Raw genomic sequence first — 21,892 nt, 5'->3', positions numbered from 1 at the left:
CACAGGGTGGGCAAATTTCGATGTATTAGCACTACAGCTCTTTAACCAGAGAAAATAGACAAACCATGATACCCCATTGTTTTTCTCTTTTTCTGAGAAACTAACAATAGTAGTAGTCTTTCTTTTGTTTTCGAGTTATAAGCGAAAATTGAAAAAATGGCGATATCGAAATAAATTAATATCACCGTTAATACTGATGATACAGCCCTAAAATTAAAGCATTATACAGGTTTTTTCCACGTAGAATCCAGTGGCGTGCTCGCCCTTTTAGCGGGTTTTTCAATTACGAAGCTATGAACCAAAGTTATGTTTTCTTAAATGGGAACACTAGATTTCTGTGCAATTTTTTAAAAGCTTAATTTTTACTGATTTCAAAACTATGTAACATCATATGGTTTGTATCAATATAAATAATATAAAATGGACAAAAATCTTTATTCTCAATATTTCTAAAGTTATAACTTTCGAGGAGCACAGAAAAATAGAGCAGTCTCTTTCCGGCAATGTCATTTTTTCTATGCTTTTTACCAATTTTCACAAAATTTGAATCTTGGAGAAATTGAGTAAGAACCATAAAAGTGAAAGGATTAATAGAAGAAGACTGTGGTAATCATATGAAGCTACATTTTTCTATGCTCATCAAAATTTGAAACCATAGAAATATTGGGGAAAAAGGTTTTTGACCATTCTCTATTATTTATATCGATACAAACCATATAATGTCATATATTTTTGAAATCAGTAAAATTTAAGCTTTCAAAAAATTGAACAGAAATCTAATATTCCCATTTAAAAAAATATAACTTTGGGCCATAGCTTCGTAATTAAAAATCCTTCTAAAAAGGCGAGCATGCCACTGGATTCTACGTAAAAAAGTGCCTGTATAATGTTTTTAATTTCAGAGCTTCTTAATCAGTATTAGCGGAGATATAAATTTATTTCGAAATCGCCATTTTTCCAATTTTCGCTTATAACTCGAAAACGAAAGAAGGTGGCCAAAAATGACTACTACTATTGTTAGTTTCTCACAAAAAGAGAACCAGGATGGAATATCAGATATTGTCTATCTCCTCTGGCTTAAAAGCTGTAGCGCTAAAACATCGAAATTTGCCCACCCTGTACATACAGAAACAATGGGGCTACACAATTAATATTTCAGCGAACAAATGACGCCATCGAGTCTCTGCGTGTTGAGAATCACCCAAATTTCTGGGTGTTTGTTCGGTTCCTTCAGAAATTCAAACTCTAAAAGTGCTCTGATCTACTCAGAGTACTTAGCGGGCTGCAGTTGACAAGACTCCGTTATGTTGAGCTAAATCAACGGCTCAGTAAGTAACATTGATAAAAAAAATTAATTTTAATTAATCCTAAGCACAACTTGGAATCTTTTATGATTCAGTCATAAATTTGAATAACTTTTCAAATGATGCTCAGCATCGCTTTGGGGAAGGAAGATGGCAATCTGCGTCATTTTTTAAGTGTAACCAGCTACACGGTCATTGGCAACCATAGGCTACTTGACGCAAATGTGCCAAGTGAGTCAAGATCGTAGGCCTCAAAAAACAATTCATCTCAGGAAGTCTGATTTTTAAAATTGTTGAGGTCTCAAAATTTGTAATGTTTTGTTTTCATTTCTTTGGTTTGTTGTATATGTTTGTATGTTATTTTTGTTGAATTATGTATTTTTTCTGTTTTCTTAGTGTTAGCGTTTGGTTTCGTTGTATTGATCAACTTTGTATAATTTAATATGTTGTCATGTAATTGGGATTCTCCTGTTTGATAATAAACTTGTTTTTTCTTTCGTTTAATTTTTTTTTCGTTGTATGGAGTAGCTTTTGTTGGACTTCGCCCCATTTGTATGTTTCCAATAAAGGTTCTATTATTATTATTTTTAGGAATAAGCATTGAAAATGCCACAAAAATATACAAAACAGTTTGCAGACCAATTCTGGAGTACGGGCATACATTATATGCAAATGCCACAAATTCGGTATTAAAAAATCTAGAGGTAGGGGAGAGAACATCTCTGAGAACAATAACACGAATGAGACACCCCCTCAATAAATTACACAATCCATCCAATGAACTACTCTACAGAAAGACCAAAATACAGCCAATAATAGAAAGACTGAAAATTTTAAATGGCAGATTTTTCAATCGGGTCAAAGAACTGGAGGATATATATGGCATGTTCCACAGAGATACAGCGAGCAACCCACTCAGAAAATTTCCAGACCAAACAATCATGGACAGTCTCACGTTCATGGCTATGTAGATCAATAAAAAATTAACCCAATTTAATATATAATAGACTAACCTTTTTTTTTTTTTTTTGCTACATCGATGTATCTAAATGTACAAGGCTGAAGGACTTTGGTCGATGGCCTTTGACTGTGGTCAATAAATGACAGTTATTATTATTATTTTTATTATTGTTCATCCAGTGAATTTTTTATCCAATAGATGTGCAGTGTCTCTACAAGGAAATAAATTCAGATTCAAACTAATCAAAGTTGGCCGAGTTTCCCAGTAGTGGTGACAGATTATATGATTATTCAACAAATTTTCCATTTTTTATGCAAATGGTGAATTATTTTAGCGTCTGTGGGTGTGGTTCACTATTCAAACGAAAGAAGAGACTTTTAAACGATTCACGCCAGATACCAGTCCTCAAAAAAACCGAAAGTGAAATCTTTTTATTTATACATTGCTATTGAATATATTTCTACATAAAATACAGGGTGTTTTCAAAGGTCATCAAAATAAGTCGTTTAACCAAAGATTCTCTATATAAAATATCCAAGATGGCTGAGATACAAAACCCTAGAAATTCGATAAAATTTCATTGATTTTCAAGTACGGGACTGTGGAAGGTGACTCCGGCATAGCAAAAACTAAACAAAACATAAACATATGGCTGGACCATGAATGGTTCAGTACCAAATTCATCGGATTAGATGCATCAAGTCACTTTTGAGAGTATCATAATTGTTGTATCGTGGAATTCAGGGTGAAAAAAAATGTAGAAAATCGAGGCAGTTTCTCGAAAGTGCTTATGTTAGTTATGTTGAAAAAGTGCCATGATGTTTCCCCATTTCTACGACGATTGTTGGAATGTTCGAACACGAAGATTGTGATGCCCCTTGTGAAAAAATTCGTGAATAATTTTATTGCTGGGATTTTAAAGTAATATTTTTTTTTCACACTTATGTCCTAAGTTTCTTCTGTCAGTTGGTATTGAAGAGAGCTATTTCATGAAATTGTGTAAGTTACTAGAAAATAATGAGAACAACTCGGCAATCCTGAGTTTCCATTCTCATTACCAGGTAAATATGGTTTAATTTGCTCCGTTTCCAAAGTACTCCTGTAAATTGTTTTCAATAATTCTTCCCGCTTCTTCCAGCCATTTCTGCCTAGAAAGACCGTTTTTGGGACTTGGATGTGGCATATACATTACTTTAATATTCTGTTCGTTATTTTTGAGAACTTTTTTTGCCCTATTTCTTGGATAATGTCCAATTCCAACTACAATTTTTGGTTCTAGGATCTCTATGATCTTCTTCAGTGTTTCATCACAAACTTTTTCCAGGGAATCCTTGAGGTGGGACTGCAAAGAACGTTAAAGATAAATATCTGCAACCTCGAAACCACCATTAAAAAAACTTTTATTGGGATACCAGATTTTTCATGTTCATAAATTGATTTAAAATTTCTCATATATTATCGTTTCGGTTGTTATAAAGATGTGAAAAGGTTATTTATGATGTATAGATAGCAGATTGTTTTTGGATAGAGTAAAATATGTTTTTTATTGATCTGATATATCAGACGTTGAGAGACACTTCTCAATATAAAAGAGTTTCGTTATTGATACAAAGAAGCGAAATATAGATTACAAAACAATTATTATATCATTTATGAAGGAGTCGATTATAATTAAGGCTACATTAAACGCCCCTGACAACACGAGTCAGCTGGAAAAAAAAAATGAATTTAGGAAAAAAAGGAACGGCAGTTCACCCTTGAGTGCGTTCTGTTTCCCCCGGGTTTTCACACCAGCAATATAGAAATATAGGGTCAGAAAGTACTGGGTTTTGAGCAGTCTCTAGGATCGAGAGTGCAAGTCCGAACTGTAGGTAACTTGGAGGTGACAATCGGTCACTGTCGGGAACTTAAGGGTAACTCTCACTCACAGATTACAGAGTGCTCTCACTCTCCGCTTGGATCCGGTGATCGTTGATGAACATTGAACTAAAGAGACGCTTTCCCCACCGAAAAAAGTGCATACATCATAAAACATTTTTTTCTTTCTACCGTATATCTCCAAAATCCACAAGGTCTTCACGACGCTCGAGTAAATCCCGATTTACGTCGGCTCCCAACTATAAAGCTTAATCTTTAATAAAGAAACTAGTTTGTATCTAATATTTCTGTTAAAACAAAAATAATTTTCGATTTTTTTGTCCTTATATACAGTTTCGTTGTATTGATAGTATCCTGCCTATGTGGATTTATCGATAATATGTATTTTTTAATTTAAAACATACAACTTGTAACGTGGTTACCTCGGAGAAAACTTATCTCGAGCGCAAGCTATTCTTTTCACTAGGAAGAATAGCAATCCTACCAGAGTAGCTGCTAGTCGGAGACAGAGTTCGCTGTTATCTAGGGTGGTAGCGATAACGAAGTAGTCAAAATCAAATTATGTACCAGTTTATTCATACCTTCGGAAACTGATTATATGAACAACGGATAAATATGTGTAGGTAAGAAATATGAGCGAATCGATCGGCAAACAAACATACATTCGGGAAATTCTATCCGGTCACGAGCACTTTATAAAGTTTATACCGGGTACAGTGAAAAATCAAAGGTTGTTCAATAAAATGCGCCAACCAGAACTGACGAAATGAATACTAAGGATGACCTCGCGAAGTGAAATGACTTGCTACACGATATCGGGATGTAATTAATTGTATTTCTCCAGAAATGAAAAGAAACACAACCAGGGCGGATCTATTCGAGACTTTTATTCGCTACCCCAAGGGCTAATGCTCCATGACTGATAGCGAAGAAAAGGTCTATTTTTAGCGCAACTACGGGATTTCACTGACGACGACCGGTATCTCTTATTCTCCACCCCAAGAGCTTACGCGCCATGACTGATAGAAAAGAAGAAATTTCGAATTCATCACTTATGACGCGGAACGCGGACAGGAGGGTTGACGGGACTTTCTCTTCACTACCCTAAGAGCTTACGCGCCATGACTGATAGCGAAGGGAAAAGTCAGACTCGCGAAACAGGGTAAAGGCAAATGTCAAAAGTGACCGTCGCGGGGGAAAATCTGCTTTTATAGGCAAATCCTCCCATACGTTAAAAATCTGATCCGGTTTATCGCATATCAACATCAGAAAAACGCCGAAATCTTCAACGGCATGCAAGAAAAACAACGTTTAACACAGATAAACGGTTTTTTACATTTACTCTGCCTATCGGAATGAATGTACTGAATATTTGAGAATTAAAATATTTTCAAAGGCGGAAATATGTAATGAAAGGAATGCACTAAAATGAACTCCAATTTTCCTCAGAAAACTGGGATTCATTACAAACTATATGAGTATTTCTTCTACTGAATCAGTTTCCATTTTATTGTATACAAGCTGTAGCCGCCCGCTTCGCGGGACCAATTTTTCAAATTCTTCCTCCAACACAAAAGAGAATCCATATTACTTGATTTGAAAATTCGAAATTTTATAAATATATGTATATTCAGTAATGACCTGCTAGAGTTGCACTTATTTTTCCTGTCCTGTGATGGGGATTGTCCTGTTGGAAACAGCTTCTGAATCTGACAGAACACACAGATTCTCAATTTACTCGAAGAAAATCATATTTCAGTTAAGGAAAATATGAATATTTCAATGAAATAATTTTAATTGTCTCCTATATTTGTAGCACACTCACATAACACTGAATTTCTTCTTGCTATTTGAATGAACAGATTTTGCAGGGACTCCTATTCTGCTTGTAACAAACTCACATAGATGACACCTGTGTTCCCTAATTTTACATGTCGTGTAATAATGGATTTCTGACTGGTAGCAAATTCACAGGTTACATTTGTATTTCTTGATTTTCGAATGAACAAAGTCAACGTGCTTTCAAAGTTGCACTTTTCTACTTTTAGAACAAACTCACATAAGTGGCACTTGTGATCCTCAATTATAAAATGAACAGCTTTCACATGCCCATCAAGTGCATGTTTCACACTTGGAGCATATTCACATTGTATGTAAATATTTGAGTTTATTAATTTTCAAATGAACACATTCGATGTGATTCTTGAGGTGCACTTTTCTACTTGAAACATACTCGCATAGGTGACACTTGTGATCCTTAATTTTCAAATGAACAGATTTCACGTGTCTATCAAGGCTCTGTTTTTCACTCGCGCCGTATTCGCATAAGTGACATTGGTGTTTCTTGAGATTCAAATGGAAACGGTCGATATGATTTTTGAGGTAAATTTTTCTACTTGTAACATACTCACACAAGTGGCACCTCTGTTCCTTAATTTTTAAATGAACAGATTTTCTGTGTACTTCAAGGTCTTTTTTTCTACTCGCAGGAAATTCGCATAAATTATACCTGTGATCCTTAATTTTCAAATGAACAGACTTTACGTGTCCATCGAGTCTTGGTTTTACACTGGAAGCAAACTCGCATAGGTGACATCTGTGTTCCTTCGTGTTCAAATGAACAGATGTAATGTGTAGTTCAAGGGCATTTTTTCTACTCGCAGCATTTTCGCATAGGTGACACCTATGTTCCCCAATTTTTAAATGAACAGAAAGGCTTTCTTTCAAATACGCAGCATATTCACAAAGGTGACATTTATATATGAAAACACGCGAATGTTTGATTTACTTTATGGCCACTCGATTGAAAATGTTAAATTAGTCCATTTGCCTCCATGATTTTTAACTTACATGTAACCTACAAAACATACTTGCTCACCGAGATTGAAAGTAAAGAGAAAAAAGCAGAACACAACCACTAAATATACCCTTAATGAATTTGAGTAAATCCTAAATTTATCAATGATATGATTTTAGAGCAAAGATGTAACACAATATACACAAGGTGTATAATTTAATCAAAAATATGAATTATATGAATAGAAAAAGATACATTTGACCCTAAATATGCCTATCATACTTCAATACTCTGATACAACTAGAGAAATTTATAAAAACAAATTATAATTAATTGTTCAAGTGTTTCTTAATAGTTAAATGAACGGATTTCAAATGCTTTTGTAAATTACCCGGTTCGTTTGTAGCATAATCGCACCACTGACACTTGTGTTTCTTGATATTCAAATGAACAGAATCGACATGATTCTGAAGATGAAGTTTTCTACTCGTGACATACTCACATAGATGACACTTATGATCTTTAATTTTCAAATGAACAAATTTTATATGTTCATCAATTTTACCTTTCACACACGAATTATATTCACACAAGTGGCACCTGTAATCTTTAATTTTCAAATGAAAAGATTTTATGTGTAATTCGAGCAGTTTCTTCTCGGCTGCAGCATATTCGCATAAGTGACACTTGTGCTCCTTAATTTTTAAATGAACGGCTTTTACATGTACTTCAAGGTTACTTTTCACACTAGCAGCATATTCACATAAGTGACACTTGTGTTCCTTAACTTTCAAATGAACGGCTTTTATGTGAAAATCAAGTTTAATTTTCTCACTCGCAGAATATTCGCATAGGTGACACTTGTGTTTCTTCACTTTTAAATGAACAGAGTCAAAATGCCTCTGAAGAGTATTTTTTCTACTTGCAACGTATTCACATAGAAGACACTGGTGATTTTTGATACTTGAACGGGGAGATTTAGCATGCCACTTCTTATAATCTTTCAGACTAGATGATACAGGTTGATTCATATCGACTTCTGCAGCTACTGAATTTGAGTAGGTCCCTTCATTCTTGATTATATATTCTTCTCTTTTATTCATGAATTGTTCCATAATTCCTGATTTCTCCTCCGACTCAACACTGAAAGAAATCCGAGTCTTTGAGTCAACTGAACAAAAATACGAGATAAATTGAGCAACAAAAATATCAATATAAAATATTGAAATTGACATAAAAATCTATGACAAAATCTGAGGTGGGCGTTAAAGCAAACAGGAGCCAAAATATATACTAACTCATCATAGTCTTTATGCACCTCTTCCTTAATTAAAATACTGTGTTCATCCATATTGATTTTCTCCTCTCATTCTCTACAGTATTAGGAAATGAGTTTGTCCATGAAGTAGAGTGCTTGTTATGAGACAATTTTTGTCGCAGAATACGACGCTAACAAGTCGGCAATACTCTTAGTTGTTTTGAAAAAATATAGGACATCTTTTCTCAGGAAATTAAGGTTATAGCAAAAAGTAACAAAGTTGCTACTCTTTGGTTACAGTTATGGACTCCATTGTTTGTTTTCTTCTATTTTTTTTAGGTCAATACTAGTTGGAAATATTAAATTTATGAACTCTCAAGTTAATCCAGCAAAAACATCAAGAAGTTGAAAAAATGCACAGATTACAGAATCTGTGAAAAAATGTCGCAAGCACAGAACTTATATTAGAGTTCTGTGCACAGAACCCAGATTATTTTGAACTGCGCACACAACCACAGAACAACATAGAATAATAGTCTATGGTAATAATCAGGTTATCTATGGCACATACATTTGAAATTTAAATTTTGTGCTACCAAATTCTCGAAACATGTAGATTTGACTAGCTAGCTAACAAATGAAAAGTGGGGAAATACCATTTACATTCATTCCAAAAAGTTGGGGAAAATCAATAAATCATCCTGAATCTTGGTAGATCTATAAAATATGGGACATTAAATACTAAGACAAAGTTGAGGTTGAAAGAATTTTATTGGCATAGGGACTGATCAAAATCCTCATTATTTTCAAGGCCCATAATCCAACATCCAAAAAAAGGTTGTTTACATTCAGATAACAACTAAATAACCCAACAAAAAAATAATATATTCGAAAATAACAGATATTCCAATTTTATTCATTAGTTAGTATATTTGAATGTACAGAGTCGATATGATTTTGAAGATGATCTTTTCTACTTGTATAATAATCGCAAAGGTGACACCTAAGATCCTTTATCTTCAAATGAACAGATTTGACATGTTTTTCGAGGTCCCTTTTGGCATTCGTAGCATATTCACACAGATGACACTTGTGATTCTTGATATTTAAATGAATACAGTCGATATGCCTATTAAGTGCCCCTTTACTGCTAGTATCGTAATCACACAGATGACAACTGTGTTCTTTATGCTTCAAATGAACGCAGTTCACGTGAATTTGAAGGTCTCTTCTCTTGCTCGCAGCATAATCACACAATTGACACTTGTGCTCCTTGAGATTCAAATGAACGCTGTCGATGTGCCTCTGAAGAACATCTTTCCTGCTCGTATCATACTCGCATAGATGGCATTTATGTTCCCTTATTTTCAAATGCACAGATTTGATGTGTGAATCGAGGTATTTTTTCGTATTGATGGCATAGTTACACAGGTGACATTTGTGTTCCTTAATTTTCAAATGAACAGATTTTATGTGTTTATTAAGGTCGCTTTTTTCACTCGTAGCATGATCGCATAAGTGGCACTTGTGTTCCTTGATATTTAAATGAACGGAATTGACGTGACTCTGAAGGGTACTTTTTCTACTCGTAACAAACTCGCATAAGTGACACCTGTGATCCTTAATTTTCAAATGGATAGATTTCACGTGTAACTCAAGGCATTGTTTTTCACTCGCAGCATATCCACATATCTCACACTTGAAATTCTTCACATTTAAATGGACCATGTTCACGTGCCTCTGAAGGCTCTCTTTTCTACTTGTTACGAAATCGCACAGGTGGCACTCGTTATCCTTGATTTTCAAATGGACGTAATTTATGTGTAAATCGAGTTTTTTCTTATCATTCGCACCGAATTCACAAAACTGACACTGGTGTTCCTTAATCTTCAAATGGACAGATTTTATATGTAGAGCCAGTTTTTGCTTCTCGCTCGCACCATAGTCGCACAAGTGACACTTGTGTTTCGTGATATTCAAATGAACGAACTCGATATGATTTTGAAGTCTATCTTTCCTAGTCACAGTATACTCGCATAGATGACACTTGTATCCCTTTGTTTTACAGTGAACAAATTTCACGTGTATGTCAAGTTTACTTTTCTCACTAGCAGCATATTTACATAAGTGACACTTGTGTTTCTTGATGTTCAAATGAACCGAGTCGACATGCTTTTTGAGGGCATTTTTTCTACTCGTAACATACTCGCATAAGTCACACTTGTGATCTTTAATTCTTAAATGCACTGCTTTTACGTGTATATGAAGTTTATTCTTATCACTCGCAACATAATCACATAGGTAACATTGGTGTATCTTTATATTCAAATGAACAGATTTGATATGTATATCAAGGCTAGTTTTATACCTTGTCTCAAAATCACACATAACACACCTATGATTCTTCTTAGTTGAATGTAAAGACTCTACATGTTCTTCATTCTGATTTTTCGGACTGTGAGTATAATCATCTTTTATGTGATTGTCAAGATCATTTTCTTCACTTTCATGACATTCATACTCCTTGGTTGATTCATATTTTTTCAGCGCACTTAATACTTGGGGCGTTTCTTTGGTGGATAATTCATTTGTATCAACTTCTGTATTTGAGCAAATTATGTTATTTTCTTCAGTTTTGATTGCATATTCTCTTCCAACAATATATTGCTCGCGAACGTCCACACTTTCTAGTTTTTCCTCTAGCTTCACTCTAAAAGCAATCAATTTTTTTTTAGTTGAACAAGGTGAAAAAAAAAGAGAGAGGCAAATGGAAGCTAATGGAAATATGAAGATTAATATACATACAGGGATGAACTCTCTCTGCTCATATCCATTTTCTTTAACGTGGTTCAAAAAGTGATAATTACTGCAGATCTTTGAGTTTTTAATTTAATTTGTTTACTAATGTAGCCAGTTCAATTTTTAAGATGTCACGTATGGAGAGTAGAGAGAAGGAGAACGATCGCTGCTTTGAGACCACAGATTTTTTGTCCCCTAAATTATGTACCAATATGGTAGTTCATGGTTTTGCCAACAGGCGCGCTGGCCATCACGAGAGTGCGAAATTTTGATTTACACAAATCAAATTGTAGTTGGCTCGTTGGCTGAGTGAACTGTTTCCCTGGTGACAGATGATAGGAATATTATTATTGTCGATTTTTGATAAGAGAACAACATATGACCATGGTGAAATGTGCGCTAGTATAAGAGTGTTTTGGCATCGGAAAGAAAAGGATAAGGGATAAAATTCCAGAATGCATTTTTGAGAGAAAATTGAAAAAAAACTTATATCAAGAATCGACTCCCAATCAATTTGTGTGTCAAGAGCACTTTTGCGATGAAGATATCAAAAAGATGATGGATTCATTGTGAAAGAAATCGAAATTGTCATCCCTCGTGAGAAGTTGACTCTTCTGAATAAGAATATCTAACCAATAAAACTACATGGTTCAGAAGAGAATATTCTTGAACAATTTTGTTGGCATAACATAATATATGGTTTATATCGGTTCTCAGCTGAGTATTGGCAACAGAATCTACTCCAATACCCAAGTGATAAATCTGAGACTTCTACCTTTTGTTGTCTTGATGTGATGTGATGATTTATATAATTTTGAAGATTACGGTAAACCAACTAACATAGCTGCTTTCAATAAACAATGATAAACAAAAGTAGGTACAATTTTTTTGATCAGTGATTTCTTTTGAATTTCATTGATTTCGACTTGCATTTTATTGCATATAATTCAGAGAACTCATATTTAATATAGATTTGAAGAAAGGTATTTGAAAAATCATCAGAAAAACCACGATGACACATAACCTAAAATAAAATGAAGGCTGTAGGCTGTTCATTTCAAATTGACGCTTCAATCCCCAAATCCCCACCCCTTATCGACACCCGCTGTAATCGCAGCGACACCTATCCTACGTTTCCCGTTTTCGGGGACACATTTTTAGTACGTCGATCGTTCTCCTTCTCTCTACTCTCCATAATGTCACGATCACGATGACAAGTGCACAGATAACAGATCATAGACAAGTGAGTCAAGTGCAAAGATATCTCTGGTCAAGTGCAAGTTCAAGTTGTCTCTGGTCAAGTGACAGAGCCATCTTTTTCTTATTCTATGGAGGGTTAACCTAACCTAACTATAATCTTTGAGTGTTTTTGAAAGAAAAAAAAAAATAATATGGGTGATTGTAGTTTTGAAATTCAAGGAGAGATACATATTGGCGTTGATGAGTGGGTATTTATGTATATGATGTTTCCATTACTTCTTACTTTGTTAATTTTTTTCACTTGGTTCTCAAAAAATACAATTTCTTTCAGTGTTAAGTTAGAAGAAAAATTAGGAGTTATCGACATTATCGAACAATTCATAGATGAAAAAGGGGTTCATGAAAGGGAAGAATATGTAAACAAGATAGAAAGTTCCCTGAACTGCCTGGTTGAAGAAAACAATGTTTTCGGTTTCGAAGATCACGAGAAAGATTCCACAAGTTCTGCTCATTTGAATATTGAGGATGACAGCTGTGATTATGCATCAAGAGAAAAATGTAAACTTGATGCTATTCATTCAATATTAAGGAACCACAAATGCCACATGTGTGATTATGATGCGAGCAATAAACGTACACTTAATGAACATATAAAATTTGTTCATTTGGGTATTAAGGATCAAAAGTGTCACTTATGTGACTTTGTCACAAATCATAATAGTAAACTTATTCATCATATCAAGGCTGTTCATCTGAAAATAAAAAATCACAAATGCCACATGTGTGAATATGCTGCCAGTGAAAAACATCACCTAGATTCACATGTGAAATCTGTTCATTTGAAAATTAAGGATCACAAGTGCCACTTGTGCGAATATGCTGCGAGTGTCGAAAATGATCTTAAAAAACATATAAAATCTGTTCATTTGACTATCAAGGATCACCAGTGTCACTTGTGCGACTATGCCTCAAATGAAAAAGGCAAAATTCAGGATCACATCAAATACAAACATTTGAAAATAAAGAATCACAAATGTGAAATGTGTGGATATGCAGTGAGCAATAAACGTTCACTTAATGAACATCTAAAATCAGTTCATTTGGGTATTAAGGATCAAAAGTGCCACTTATGTGACTTTGTCACAAGTAGAAGGAGTAAACTTATGCGTCATATCAAGGCTGTTCATTTGAAAATAAAAAATCACAAGTGCCACATGTGTGAATATGCTTCGAGTACCAAACATTCACTTCGAAAACATGTAATATCCATTCATATCAAGGACTATAAGTGTAATTTTTGTGACTATGTCGCAAATACAAAAAACAAACTCAACAATCATGTTAATTGTGTTCATTTGAATATCAAGATACACAAGTGCGACTCGTGTGACTATTCTGCAAATAATAAATGTGTCTTCGAACAACATGTTAAATCCGTTCATTTGAAAATTAAAGATGAGCAGTGCCATTTATGTGATCATGCTGCAGGTAGTAAACGTAGACTCCAAAGCCATATCGACTCTGTTCATTTGAAGATTAGGAATCACATTTGCCCTGTGTGTGAATTTGCAGCGAGTTACAAATGTAAACTTGATATGCACATGAAAACGGTACATTTGAAAATCAAGGAACACAAATGTGATCTGTGTGAGTATGCTGCAAGTAGAAAAGAACATCTTCAGAAACATATGAAGAGTATGCATTCGAGAACTAAGAAATAGAGTGCTCAATGTGCGAATACCCATCTAGTCACAAACATCAACTTGAGCAACATGTGAAATCTGTTCATTTGGAAGTTAAGGTACCCAAGTGTTCGTCTATGTGATTTTGTAAGAAGTACATTAAATGATCTTTGAAACCATGACAATTATGTTCATTCATAGTAGTAGTAGTAATTTTTATTTTCCATAAATTAAACCAATTGTTACAATTAATGATCTATATCAATATCAAAGAAAGCAATAAATTATTAAATCAAAACACTTGTCCCCTTTCTAAATATTCCTTCAAGTATAGGGTTTCAATTTCATCAGGAAATCTTGTACTTTACTTAAGAAGCTTGTGAAGTACCTTATTCGTTGAAATTCATCTGGAAGTGCATTGAAAACAGTAATGCACATATGCGTCAAAAAAGTAAACCAGGATTACGCAATAAATTAAAAGAAAGAAGATGTCGAAATTGTGAAAATCGAAAAATTGGAGTATCGAGCCATCATCAAGTACCTGTATTTAAAAGGGTTAAAAGGTAGGCAGATTTACGAAGATATGCTCAACACCCTTGGTGATCAATGTCCTTCATATGCGACCGTGAAAAATTGGACTGCAAGCTTCAAAAGAGTTAAATTTTCCATTAAAGATGATGACGGATCGGGAAGGCCAGTTTTTGTGTCAGTCCCCGAAAATATCGATGCAGTTCATGACATGATTTTATCAGGCCGTCGAATTTGGCTAAAACGGATATCTGAAGCACTGAATATTTCATACGAACGCGTTCATCATATAGTTCACGTCAATTTGGACATGAGAAAAATTGCTGCAAAATGGACCCACAAATGTTTGAATGTTGACCAAAAGCGTACAAGGGTAGAAGCATCGCATTCGATCTGTGCTCGATTTGAAAACGATGTAGACTTCTTAAACCGAATTGTGACTATGGATGAGACTTGGGTACATTTCTACGATCCAATAACAGAGCAACAATCGATGGAATGGCGACACTCTGGTTCTCCAAGACCTAAGAAGTTCCGTGTCCAAAAATCTGCTGGAAAAGTTCTTGCTTCTTGTGAAAACCCTAAAAAGTTTATGAAGAGACGACATATGTGTTTAGTTATCACAACAGTTTACCTTCAACCACCTCAAGATTCTACTGTGATAGCAAAATATATGAATGTAATTCTGTTTTATTGTTATATCATAAGAATTTGCCATACTTTTACATTTTTCATGAAAGGGGGTTTTGACTTCCGGTTATGTTTGGAAGCTAGAATTGGAAATTCAAACACAACAATATTTCGAAATTCTTTAATGAGGAGGTTTAACCAAATACAGAAAATTTTTTACATAATAGATATACATAAGTGAAAAAAGTTTTTAATTTCTGAAAATTAAATATAATGGAAAATTTGACGGCATGCAGACAAGAACTGAATTCTGAAAAAGTACCTTCCAGAGCAGGACTCGAACCTACGACCCCCCTGATTGCCGGTCAGGTGCTCTACCACTGAGCTACCTGAGGATCCACCTGCAATGTCTGGAAATCTGAAGATTGATCAAGTATAGGGAGGGTACCTCCATACTCTAGCGCAACACTATGTAATGATCTCCAGTTTTCTGAGAAAAATTGGAGTTCATTTTAGTGCATTCCTTTCATTACATATTTCCGCCTTTGAAAATATTTTAATTCTCAAATATTCAGTACATTCATTCCGATAGGCAGAGTAAATGTAAAAAATCGTTTATCTGTGTTTAACGTTGTTTTTCTTGCATGCCGTTGAAGATTTCGACGTTTTTCTGATGTTGATATGCGATAAACCGGAGCTGACGACGTTTTTCACTCTTGTCGCATTCTGGAATTTTCAGATTTTTAACGTGTGGAGGATTTGCCTATAAAAGCAAATTTTCCGCCGCGACGGTCACTTTTGACTTTTGATTCTCTGTAACTTCAGTCTCTTTACTTTCATTATTTTACTCTTTAGTCACTTTTACGCTCCGTACTCTCGTTTCTCTGCGATTCGACTTTAATTGTGTGCACGACAAGCCGTTCAACCAATTTAGAAATAATTTTGTGTTGCGAGTATTAGTGCTCTTAGGAATTAATTTTTAGTTTTCATTTGTATCCCGCGAGTGCCTGAAATAAAGGAAGTAGGTCCCCGTCTTTACCGTTCAGTTTCTTAATTAGACCTACACCGGTTACTTCTTTGACACTGCTGTATCGTATCGCTTTCTGTTATATTTTATCATTCTTTACCCTGTTTCGCGAGTCTGAAACCCTTCAGTCATGGTGCGTAAGCCCTTGGGGTAGAGAATAAGAGATACCGCTCGTCGTCAGTGAAATCCCGTAGTTGCGCTAAAAATAGACCTTTTCTTCGCTATCAGTCATGGAGCGTTAGCCCTTGGGGTAGCGAATAAAAGTCTCGAGTAGATCCGCCATGGTTGTGTTTCTTTCATTTCTGGAGAAATACAGTTAATTACATGCCGATACCGTATAGCAAGTCATTTCACTTCGCAAGGTCATCCTAAGTATCCATTTTGTCAGTTCTGGTTGGCGCATTTTATTGAACAACCGTTGATTTTTCACTGTACCCGGTATAAACTTTACAAAGTGCTCGTGACCGGATAGAATTTCCCGAATGTATGTTTGCTGATCGATTCGCTCATATTTCTTACCTACACATATTTCCGTTGTTTATATAATCAGTTTCCGAAGGTGTGAATAAACTGGTAGATAATTTGATTTTGACTACTTCGTTATCGCTACCACCTTAGATAACAGCGAACTCTGTCTCCGACTAGCAGCTACTCTGGTAGGTTTGCTATTCTTCCTAGTGAAAAGAATAGCTGGCGCTCGAGATAAGTTTTCTCCGAGGTAACCACGTTACAACTACCTACTATAAGACCAATGGGATTAGCTATCAGTGAAAGTCGATAATTAATAATAATAATATATTTCGTGCAATATAAAACAATATAATTTCAATACAATTTGTATACAATGTAGGTACAGGGTGGGCAAAATTGGTGATACCTTAACTACATCCTTTTAACCCCTTCTTAATCTGACACTTTGAAGATGATAACAAGGTTTTTTTTTTTAATATCTCCCTTCCTGTACCCTTAGTCGTTTCTGTATTCATTATGAAAGTCGTTAATAAAAAAATTTCATACAACTTTTGTCTGAAGCAATTTTACTTACTCTTAACCGTTTTCGAGTTAGAGGGTGATAAGAGCGAGGAGCTTAGTCACACATGCGAAAGACCAGTCTAATGTACATTCATCGCCATATATCTCAAAAACGTTCAAACGTAGAAAAAATTACTTTGGACGAAATTTGTAGAAAATGTTATGCTCTACATTTTTTATAATGAATGCGAAAACAATTTAAAGCCCAGGAAAGGTGAAAGTTAAAAAAACTTATTTTTAACCAGTTTTTATTGTTTCGGCTTGCTGAAACTGTCAGATTATATTTTTCGGTTATTCTTGAGTCATTAGCTTTAAATTTAAAAAAAAGCAACCGCACTCGAGAATGTACACGTGACGTTTTTTTTTTGCAAGTTTGGCACCCTCCCTCACATTTTCGTCACGCTTAAATTGTCATATTAAGAGAATGTATACTTTTCAACATGTTATTAACCACATATATCTTAATCTGACACGCTCGAGTATGTACAATATGATAGTTTTTTTTTACAATTCTGACAGGCTGTCCTAGACAATTCCCCCTATATTATATACAGGTCTAATTTTTGGAAGAGGTACTCTAGAGGGTCCAAAGTATCTCCCCCCTTACATTAATCTGTAATAAATCCCGAATTTCCCTCTTGGGTTCCTCAACTAATAAGTATCATTGGTGTTTCACCAGTGACATTTGTGCTTCTTGATACTCAAATGAACACACTCAGCATGCTATTCAAGGACATCTTTTCTACTTACTATATATACTATACTCACAATATTAACACTTTTCGGTACAGGAGTCCTAGTAAAAGTAAAACTAAAAAGATTAGTGAAACATATTAATTTCTTACATGATAATAATAATAAAATATCAATTCAAGCATAAAAAAATCTGCTGTCAATCGAGAAATAAAATTGAGGGTGGTGCATTTTTTTTGAAAACCTAAAATTATGATTCAAGATTCACCAAATCGCAGAAACCACCACAAAAAAATACCCACATACGTACAATAAATCCTGTAGATTACATTTCACAATTTTTCTGAAGTATCTTTCGAAAGAATGATAGAAACAATATGCATTCCTCTCAAATGGTGTCATATTACTCTACAAAGTGCAATAAAGGGCTTGCTATAGCGGTGTTTAATTCAAACCGTTGTCTCTATTATGTATAAGACTGAATATACAGGGTGTCCCGTGAAGACTACGTCAAACGAAAACGGAAAGTAGATCAGAATGTGCTCTACCTGATGTGAAAAATTCGTTCATATGAAAGTCTCACAGTTTTCGAGATATTTGATGTTTTACGAAAATGTTGAATTTTTTCACTTAGAATGCTTTCTCTCTTGCGGAAGCTACAATTAAATACTTTTCGAATCAGTTTTTTTTCCGTAAATTTTGTTGAATGATAACTCCAATTCATGCAATGAAAAATACCACAAAATATTATACAGGGATTCTGAAAAAAAAAAATTGAAATTCATGTTCTGAAGGAAGTATTTTTTTGTGCTGAATTCTATCTGACGTAGTATAAAAAAAAGAGAGTAGACCTTTTCTGCATATTACGTTGAAAAGTTGCCCATTTTGTGAGGATTCCGAAAAAGTAAAATACAGGTGAAAACCTTCTTCACGAAAAAAGATATTTGAATGTTTATCGAAAATGGAGCATTTTTATGAAAAACTGATTTTTTCACCTTTTCCATAAATACTTTCATTTTGCACTTCCTGCTGAAAATAATCAATCAACAAATCAATAAAATGTTATTAAGATGCTGATTCACTGACTGAGTTTTTTTATTTCTTTTTCTTTGCCTCTCGAACATCGATATGATGTGATGCGAATCAATGATTCACCAGACTTAAATCCTCTGGATTTTTTTACTGGGGTTTTTAAAGAAATGAAATTTATTCGAATCCTATAAGAGATGAAGCACAACTTAGGAACCGCATTCGTATTTCAGCAGCCAAAATAGCGGGGAGAAGTTTGTAGGTTTGAAAAAGGCATTTCTCAATAGATGCAGGGCATGTATTAGCGAAGGGGGTGGTCATTTTGAGCATTTGCTCTAATAAGAATCCTGAATTTTCATTATTGATATTTTTATAAAGTTTCTTCACAATAGATTTGTTGATGTTGAAGGTCCTGAGCATTATTAAATTATATCATTGCAATTAATGAATAATTTCATTTTATAAGTAATTTAAGGACTAACTGACATTTTTCAAGAGAATTAATTATTCAATATGTTACAGCAGAATCTGCAAAATGAAAGAATTTGTGGAAAAGGCGACAAAATCAGTTTTTCACAGAAATGCCCCATTCTCGATAAACATTAAAATATCTTTTTTCGTGAAGAAGGTTTTCACCTGTATTTTACCTTTTCGGAATCCTCACAAAATGGGCAACTTTTCAATGTAATATGCAGAAAAGGTCTAGTGTCTTTTTTTTTATACCACGTCAGATAGAATTCAGCACAAAAAAACACTTCCTTCAGAACATGAATTTTAATTTTTTTTTCAGAATCCCTGTATAGTATTTTGTGGTATTTTTTATTGCATGAATTGGAGTAATCATTCAACAAAATTTACGGAAAAAAAACTCATTTGAAAAGTATTTAATTGTAGCTTCCACAAGAGAGAAAGCATTTTAAGTGAAAAAATTCAACATTTTCGTAAAACATCAAATATCTCGAAAACTGTGAGACTTTCATATGAACGATTTTTTCACATCAGGTAGAGCACATTCTGATCTACTTTCCGTTTTCGTTTGACGTGGTCTTTACGGGACACCGTGTATAGTGGTTTAAATTTTACACCACAGCGTGGTTCAAAATTTGAACCATCCTACTTGAAAGAGTTAACACTTCTCTTCCTTAATTTTGAAGTGAGTAGAACTGATGTGTATTTGTAGTAGTTTTTTGCTACTCACAGCACATCCACATAAGTGACATTGGTGTTTTTTTATTTTTAAATGAACACAGTCAATATGATTTTGAAGAATATCTCTTCTACTTGTACTATACTGACAAAGATGACACTTGTGTTCCTTAATTTTCAAATGAACAGTTTTTATATGTACTTCAAGGTTTTGTTTTCTATTCGTAGCATATTCGCATAAGTGACACTTGTGATTCTTGTTATTTAAATGAACAGAGTCGATATGATCTTTAAGATGATCATTTCTATTTGTGATAAAGTCACAATGTTGACACTTGTATTCCGTTATTTCCGAATGAACAGCTTCTAAGTGTATTTGAAGTAGTTTTTTGCTACTCACAGCATATTCACATAAGTGACATTGGTGTTTCTTAAGTTTTAAATGAACACCGTCAATATGTTTTTGAAGAGTATCTTTTCTACTTGTACTATACAGACAAAGATGACACTTGTGTCCCTTAATTTTCAAATGAACATATTTTATGTGTAGTTCAAGGTTTTTTTTTCTATTAGTAGCATATTCGCATAAGTGACACTTGTGATTCTTGATATTTAAATGAATAGAGTCGATATGATCTTTAAGATGATCTTTTCTACTTGTGACATGGTCACAATGTTGACACTTGTATTCCTTTATTTTCAAATGAACAGCTTTTATGTGTATTTCAAGTTTTGTTTTGATACTAGCAGCAAATTCACATAGGTGGCACTTGTGCTCCTTAATGTTCAAATGTACAGTTTTTATGTGTATGTCAAGGTGCTTTTTGACAACCGCAGCATAATCACATAAGTGACACTGGTGCTCTCTAAGTTTTACATGAACAGATTTTATGTGATATTGAAGTTCGCATTTTCTATTTGTAATATACTTACATAGATGACACTTGTGTTTTTTAATTTTCGAATGCACAGATTTTATGTGTACTTTAAGGTCTTTTTCATAATTGGCAACAAAATCACACATATGACACTTGTGGTTCAAAAGAGTGTTATTGATTTCTGGATCAAATACTTTTTCGGAGACAGGGTCAGCTGATTGATTTGCATCCACTGGTATATCTGAACAGTTTGTGTTAGTTTCTTCTTTCTTGATTATATATTCTTCTCTATCATGAACTTTTTCTTGGTCTATAAACTGTTCTGAGACGTTTATGATTCCTAATTTAACATGCAATTTCTCCTCATCTTCAGGATTGGCAGTATCATTATACTGTAAGTGTTTATCGAGATATGTTTCTTCACCAGCAGAATAATCATTTTGACTTTCAGAAAATTCAAACTGGTCTGAGTAAAAAGGTTCAGATTTATCACTTGGTGGTTCTTTCTTGGTACAAGAGGCAGGTGATTGATTTGCATCTATATAAAAGGAATTTGAGTAATTTTCTTCACTCTTAATTATATATTCTTCTCTATCATGAATTCGTTCTTCGTCTATAAACTGTTCAAATATGTTCACTATTCCTAATTTTTCTTCCAACTTTACTCTGAAATAAATATAACAGACTATTGGATCAATTGAACCGAAGTTAATCTTTGATTGATCTAAGTGAAAATGAAGCATCATAAATATAAATATTGAAACATATACTCACCCATCACAGGTATTATGTACCTCTTCGCTAATATTAATACACCGTTCATCTATATCCATGTTTTATATAATATTTTTTCCTTCCAAACATAGACTTCAAAGATTGATGGACTTAATTAATAATGAATAATTAATAAAGCTATGCTTCCATAACGAAAACACAGAAAACCACAGAACACACTTACTTTATGCAGAAAACCGCAGATACAGAAACAGAACAGAATTATTTGTGTTCTGTTACGGAAAACATAGAAAACCATAAACAAAGAAAATCACA

General features: G+C 34.1%; 4 protein-coding genes and 1 non-coding gene across 9 annotated transcripts; 1 reads left to right on the top strand and 4 right to left on the bottom strand.

The window, feature by feature from the left end:
* Positions 1 to 7,192: 7,192 nt before the first annotated feature.
* Positions 7,193 to 20,984, bottom strand: LOC123308784 (zinc finger Y-chromosomal protein-like). Of its 3 annotated transcripts, none has more exons than XM_044891620.1 (2): positions 20,898 to 20,984; positions 7,193 to 8,083 (listed from the first exon to the last, which is right to left on the bottom strand). In XM_044891620.1, exon 2 carries the CDS (start codon positions 8,053 to 8,055, stop codon positions 7,270 to 7,272), a length of 786 nt encoding a protein of 261 aa, XP_044747555.1. In that variant the 5' UTR covers positions 8,056 to 8,083; positions 20,898 to 20,984; the 3' UTR covers positions 7,193 to 7,269. The 3 variants fall into 3 exon arrangements, with proteins under 3 accessions (XP_044747555.1, XP_044747552.1, XP_044747553.1); XM_044891617.1 differs by lacking the exon at positions 20,898 to 20,984 and adding an exon at positions 8,239 to 8,662; XM_044891618.1 differs by lacking the exon at positions 20,898 to 20,984 and adding an exon at positions 8,571 to 8,614.
* On the bottom strand, positions 8,951 to 12,329 carry LOC123308757 (zinc finger protein 64-like). Its single transcript, XM_044891563.1, has 3 exons — positions 12,196 to 12,329; positions 11,004 to 11,127; positions 8,951 to 10,908 (listed from the first exon to the last, which is right to left on the bottom strand). The coding sequence occupies exons 2-3, from the start codon at positions 11,030 to 11,032 to the stop codon at positions 9,111 to 9,113; spliced, it is 1,827 nt and encodes a 608-aa protein (XP_044747498.1). The 5' UTR covers positions 11,033 to 11,127; positions 12,196 to 12,329; the 3' UTR covers positions 8,951 to 9,110.
* LOC123308774 (zinc finger autosomal protein-like) lies at positions 12,312 to 14,177 on the top strand. The gene is made up of 2 exons (XM_044891605.1): positions 12,312 to 12,441; positions 12,529 to 14,177. The coding sequence occupies exons 1-2, from the start codon at positions 12,389 to 12,391 to the stop codon at positions 13,916 to 13,918; spliced, it is 1,443 nt and encodes a 480-aa protein (XP_044747540.1). The 5' UTR covers positions 12,312 to 12,388; the 3' UTR covers positions 13,919 to 14,177.
* Trnaa-ggc lies at positions 15,360 to 15,433 on the bottom strand. The gene has a single exon. It is a non-coding gene; the product is annotated as a tRNA-Ala (tRNA).
* On the bottom strand, positions 19,782 to 21,779 carry LOC123308767 (zinc finger protein 64-like). 3 transcript variants are annotated; one of them, XM_044891593.1, is made up of 3 exons: positions 21,617 to 21,779; positions 20,613 to 21,508; positions 19,782 to 20,438 (listed from the first exon to the last, which is right to left on the bottom strand). In XM_044891593.1, exons 1-3 carry the CDS (start codon positions 21,673 to 21,675, stop codon positions 19,945 to 19,947), a joined length of 1,449 nt encoding a protein of 482 aa, XP_044747528.1. In that variant the 5' UTR covers positions 21,676 to 21,779; the 3' UTR covers positions 19,782 to 19,944. The 3 variants fall into 3 exon arrangements, with proteins under 3 accessions (XP_044747528.1, XP_044747526.1, XP_044747527.1); XM_044891592.1 differs by having other exon boundaries at positions 19,820 to 19,872; positions 19,911 to 21,508; XM_044891591.1 differs by having other exon boundaries at positions 19,782 to 21,508.
* Between the last annotated feature and the right edge of the window lie 113 nt (positions 21,780 to 21,892).

The sequence above is a fragment of the Coccinella septempunctata genome, chromosome 2, assembly GCF_907165205.1.
Source record: "Coccinella septempunctata chromosome 2, icCocSept1.1, whole genome shotgun sequence".
NCBI lineage: Eukaryota > Metazoa > Arthropoda > Insecta > Coleoptera > Coccinellidae > Coccinella > Coccinella septempunctata.
This window is presented reverse-complemented; position numbering and strand designations above follow the sequence as displayed.

Excerpts from the sequence above, each read along its gene's own strand:
- LOC123308784 (XM_044891617.1), bottom strand. The coding sequence starts at position 8,291 with ATGGATGAACACAGTATTTTAATTAAGGAAGAGGTGCATAAAGACTAT. Across the intron at positions 8,084-8,238 it reads GTGCATAAAGACTATGATGA|TGTTGAGTCGGAGGAGAAAT; the intron begins GTTAGTATATAT and ends GATTTCTTTCAG.
- LOC123308757 (XM_044891563.1), bottom strand. The coding sequence starts at position 11,032 with ATGGATATGAGCAGAGAGAGTTCATCCCT. Across the intron at positions 10,909-11,003 it reads AGCAGAGAGAGTTCATCCCT|AGTGAAGCTAGAGGAAAAAC; the intron begins GTATGTATATTA and ends GATTGCTTTTAG.
- LOC123308774 (XM_044891605.1), top strand. The coding sequence starts at position 12,389 with ATGGGTGATTGTAGTTTTGAAATTCAAGGAGAGATACATATTGGCGTT. Across the intron at positions 12,442-12,528 it reads ATACATATTGGCGTTGATGA|TGTTAAGTTAGAAGAAAAAT; the intron begins GTGGGTATTTAT and ends AATTTCTTTCAG.
- LOC123308767 (XM_044891591.1), bottom strand. The coding sequence starts at position 21,675 with ATGGATATAGATGAACGGTGTATTAATATTAGCGAAGAGGTACATAAT. Across the intron at positions 21,509-21,616 it reads GTACATAATACCTGTGATGG|AGTAAAGTTGGAAGAAAAAT; the intron begins GTGAGTATATGT and ends TATTTATTTCAG.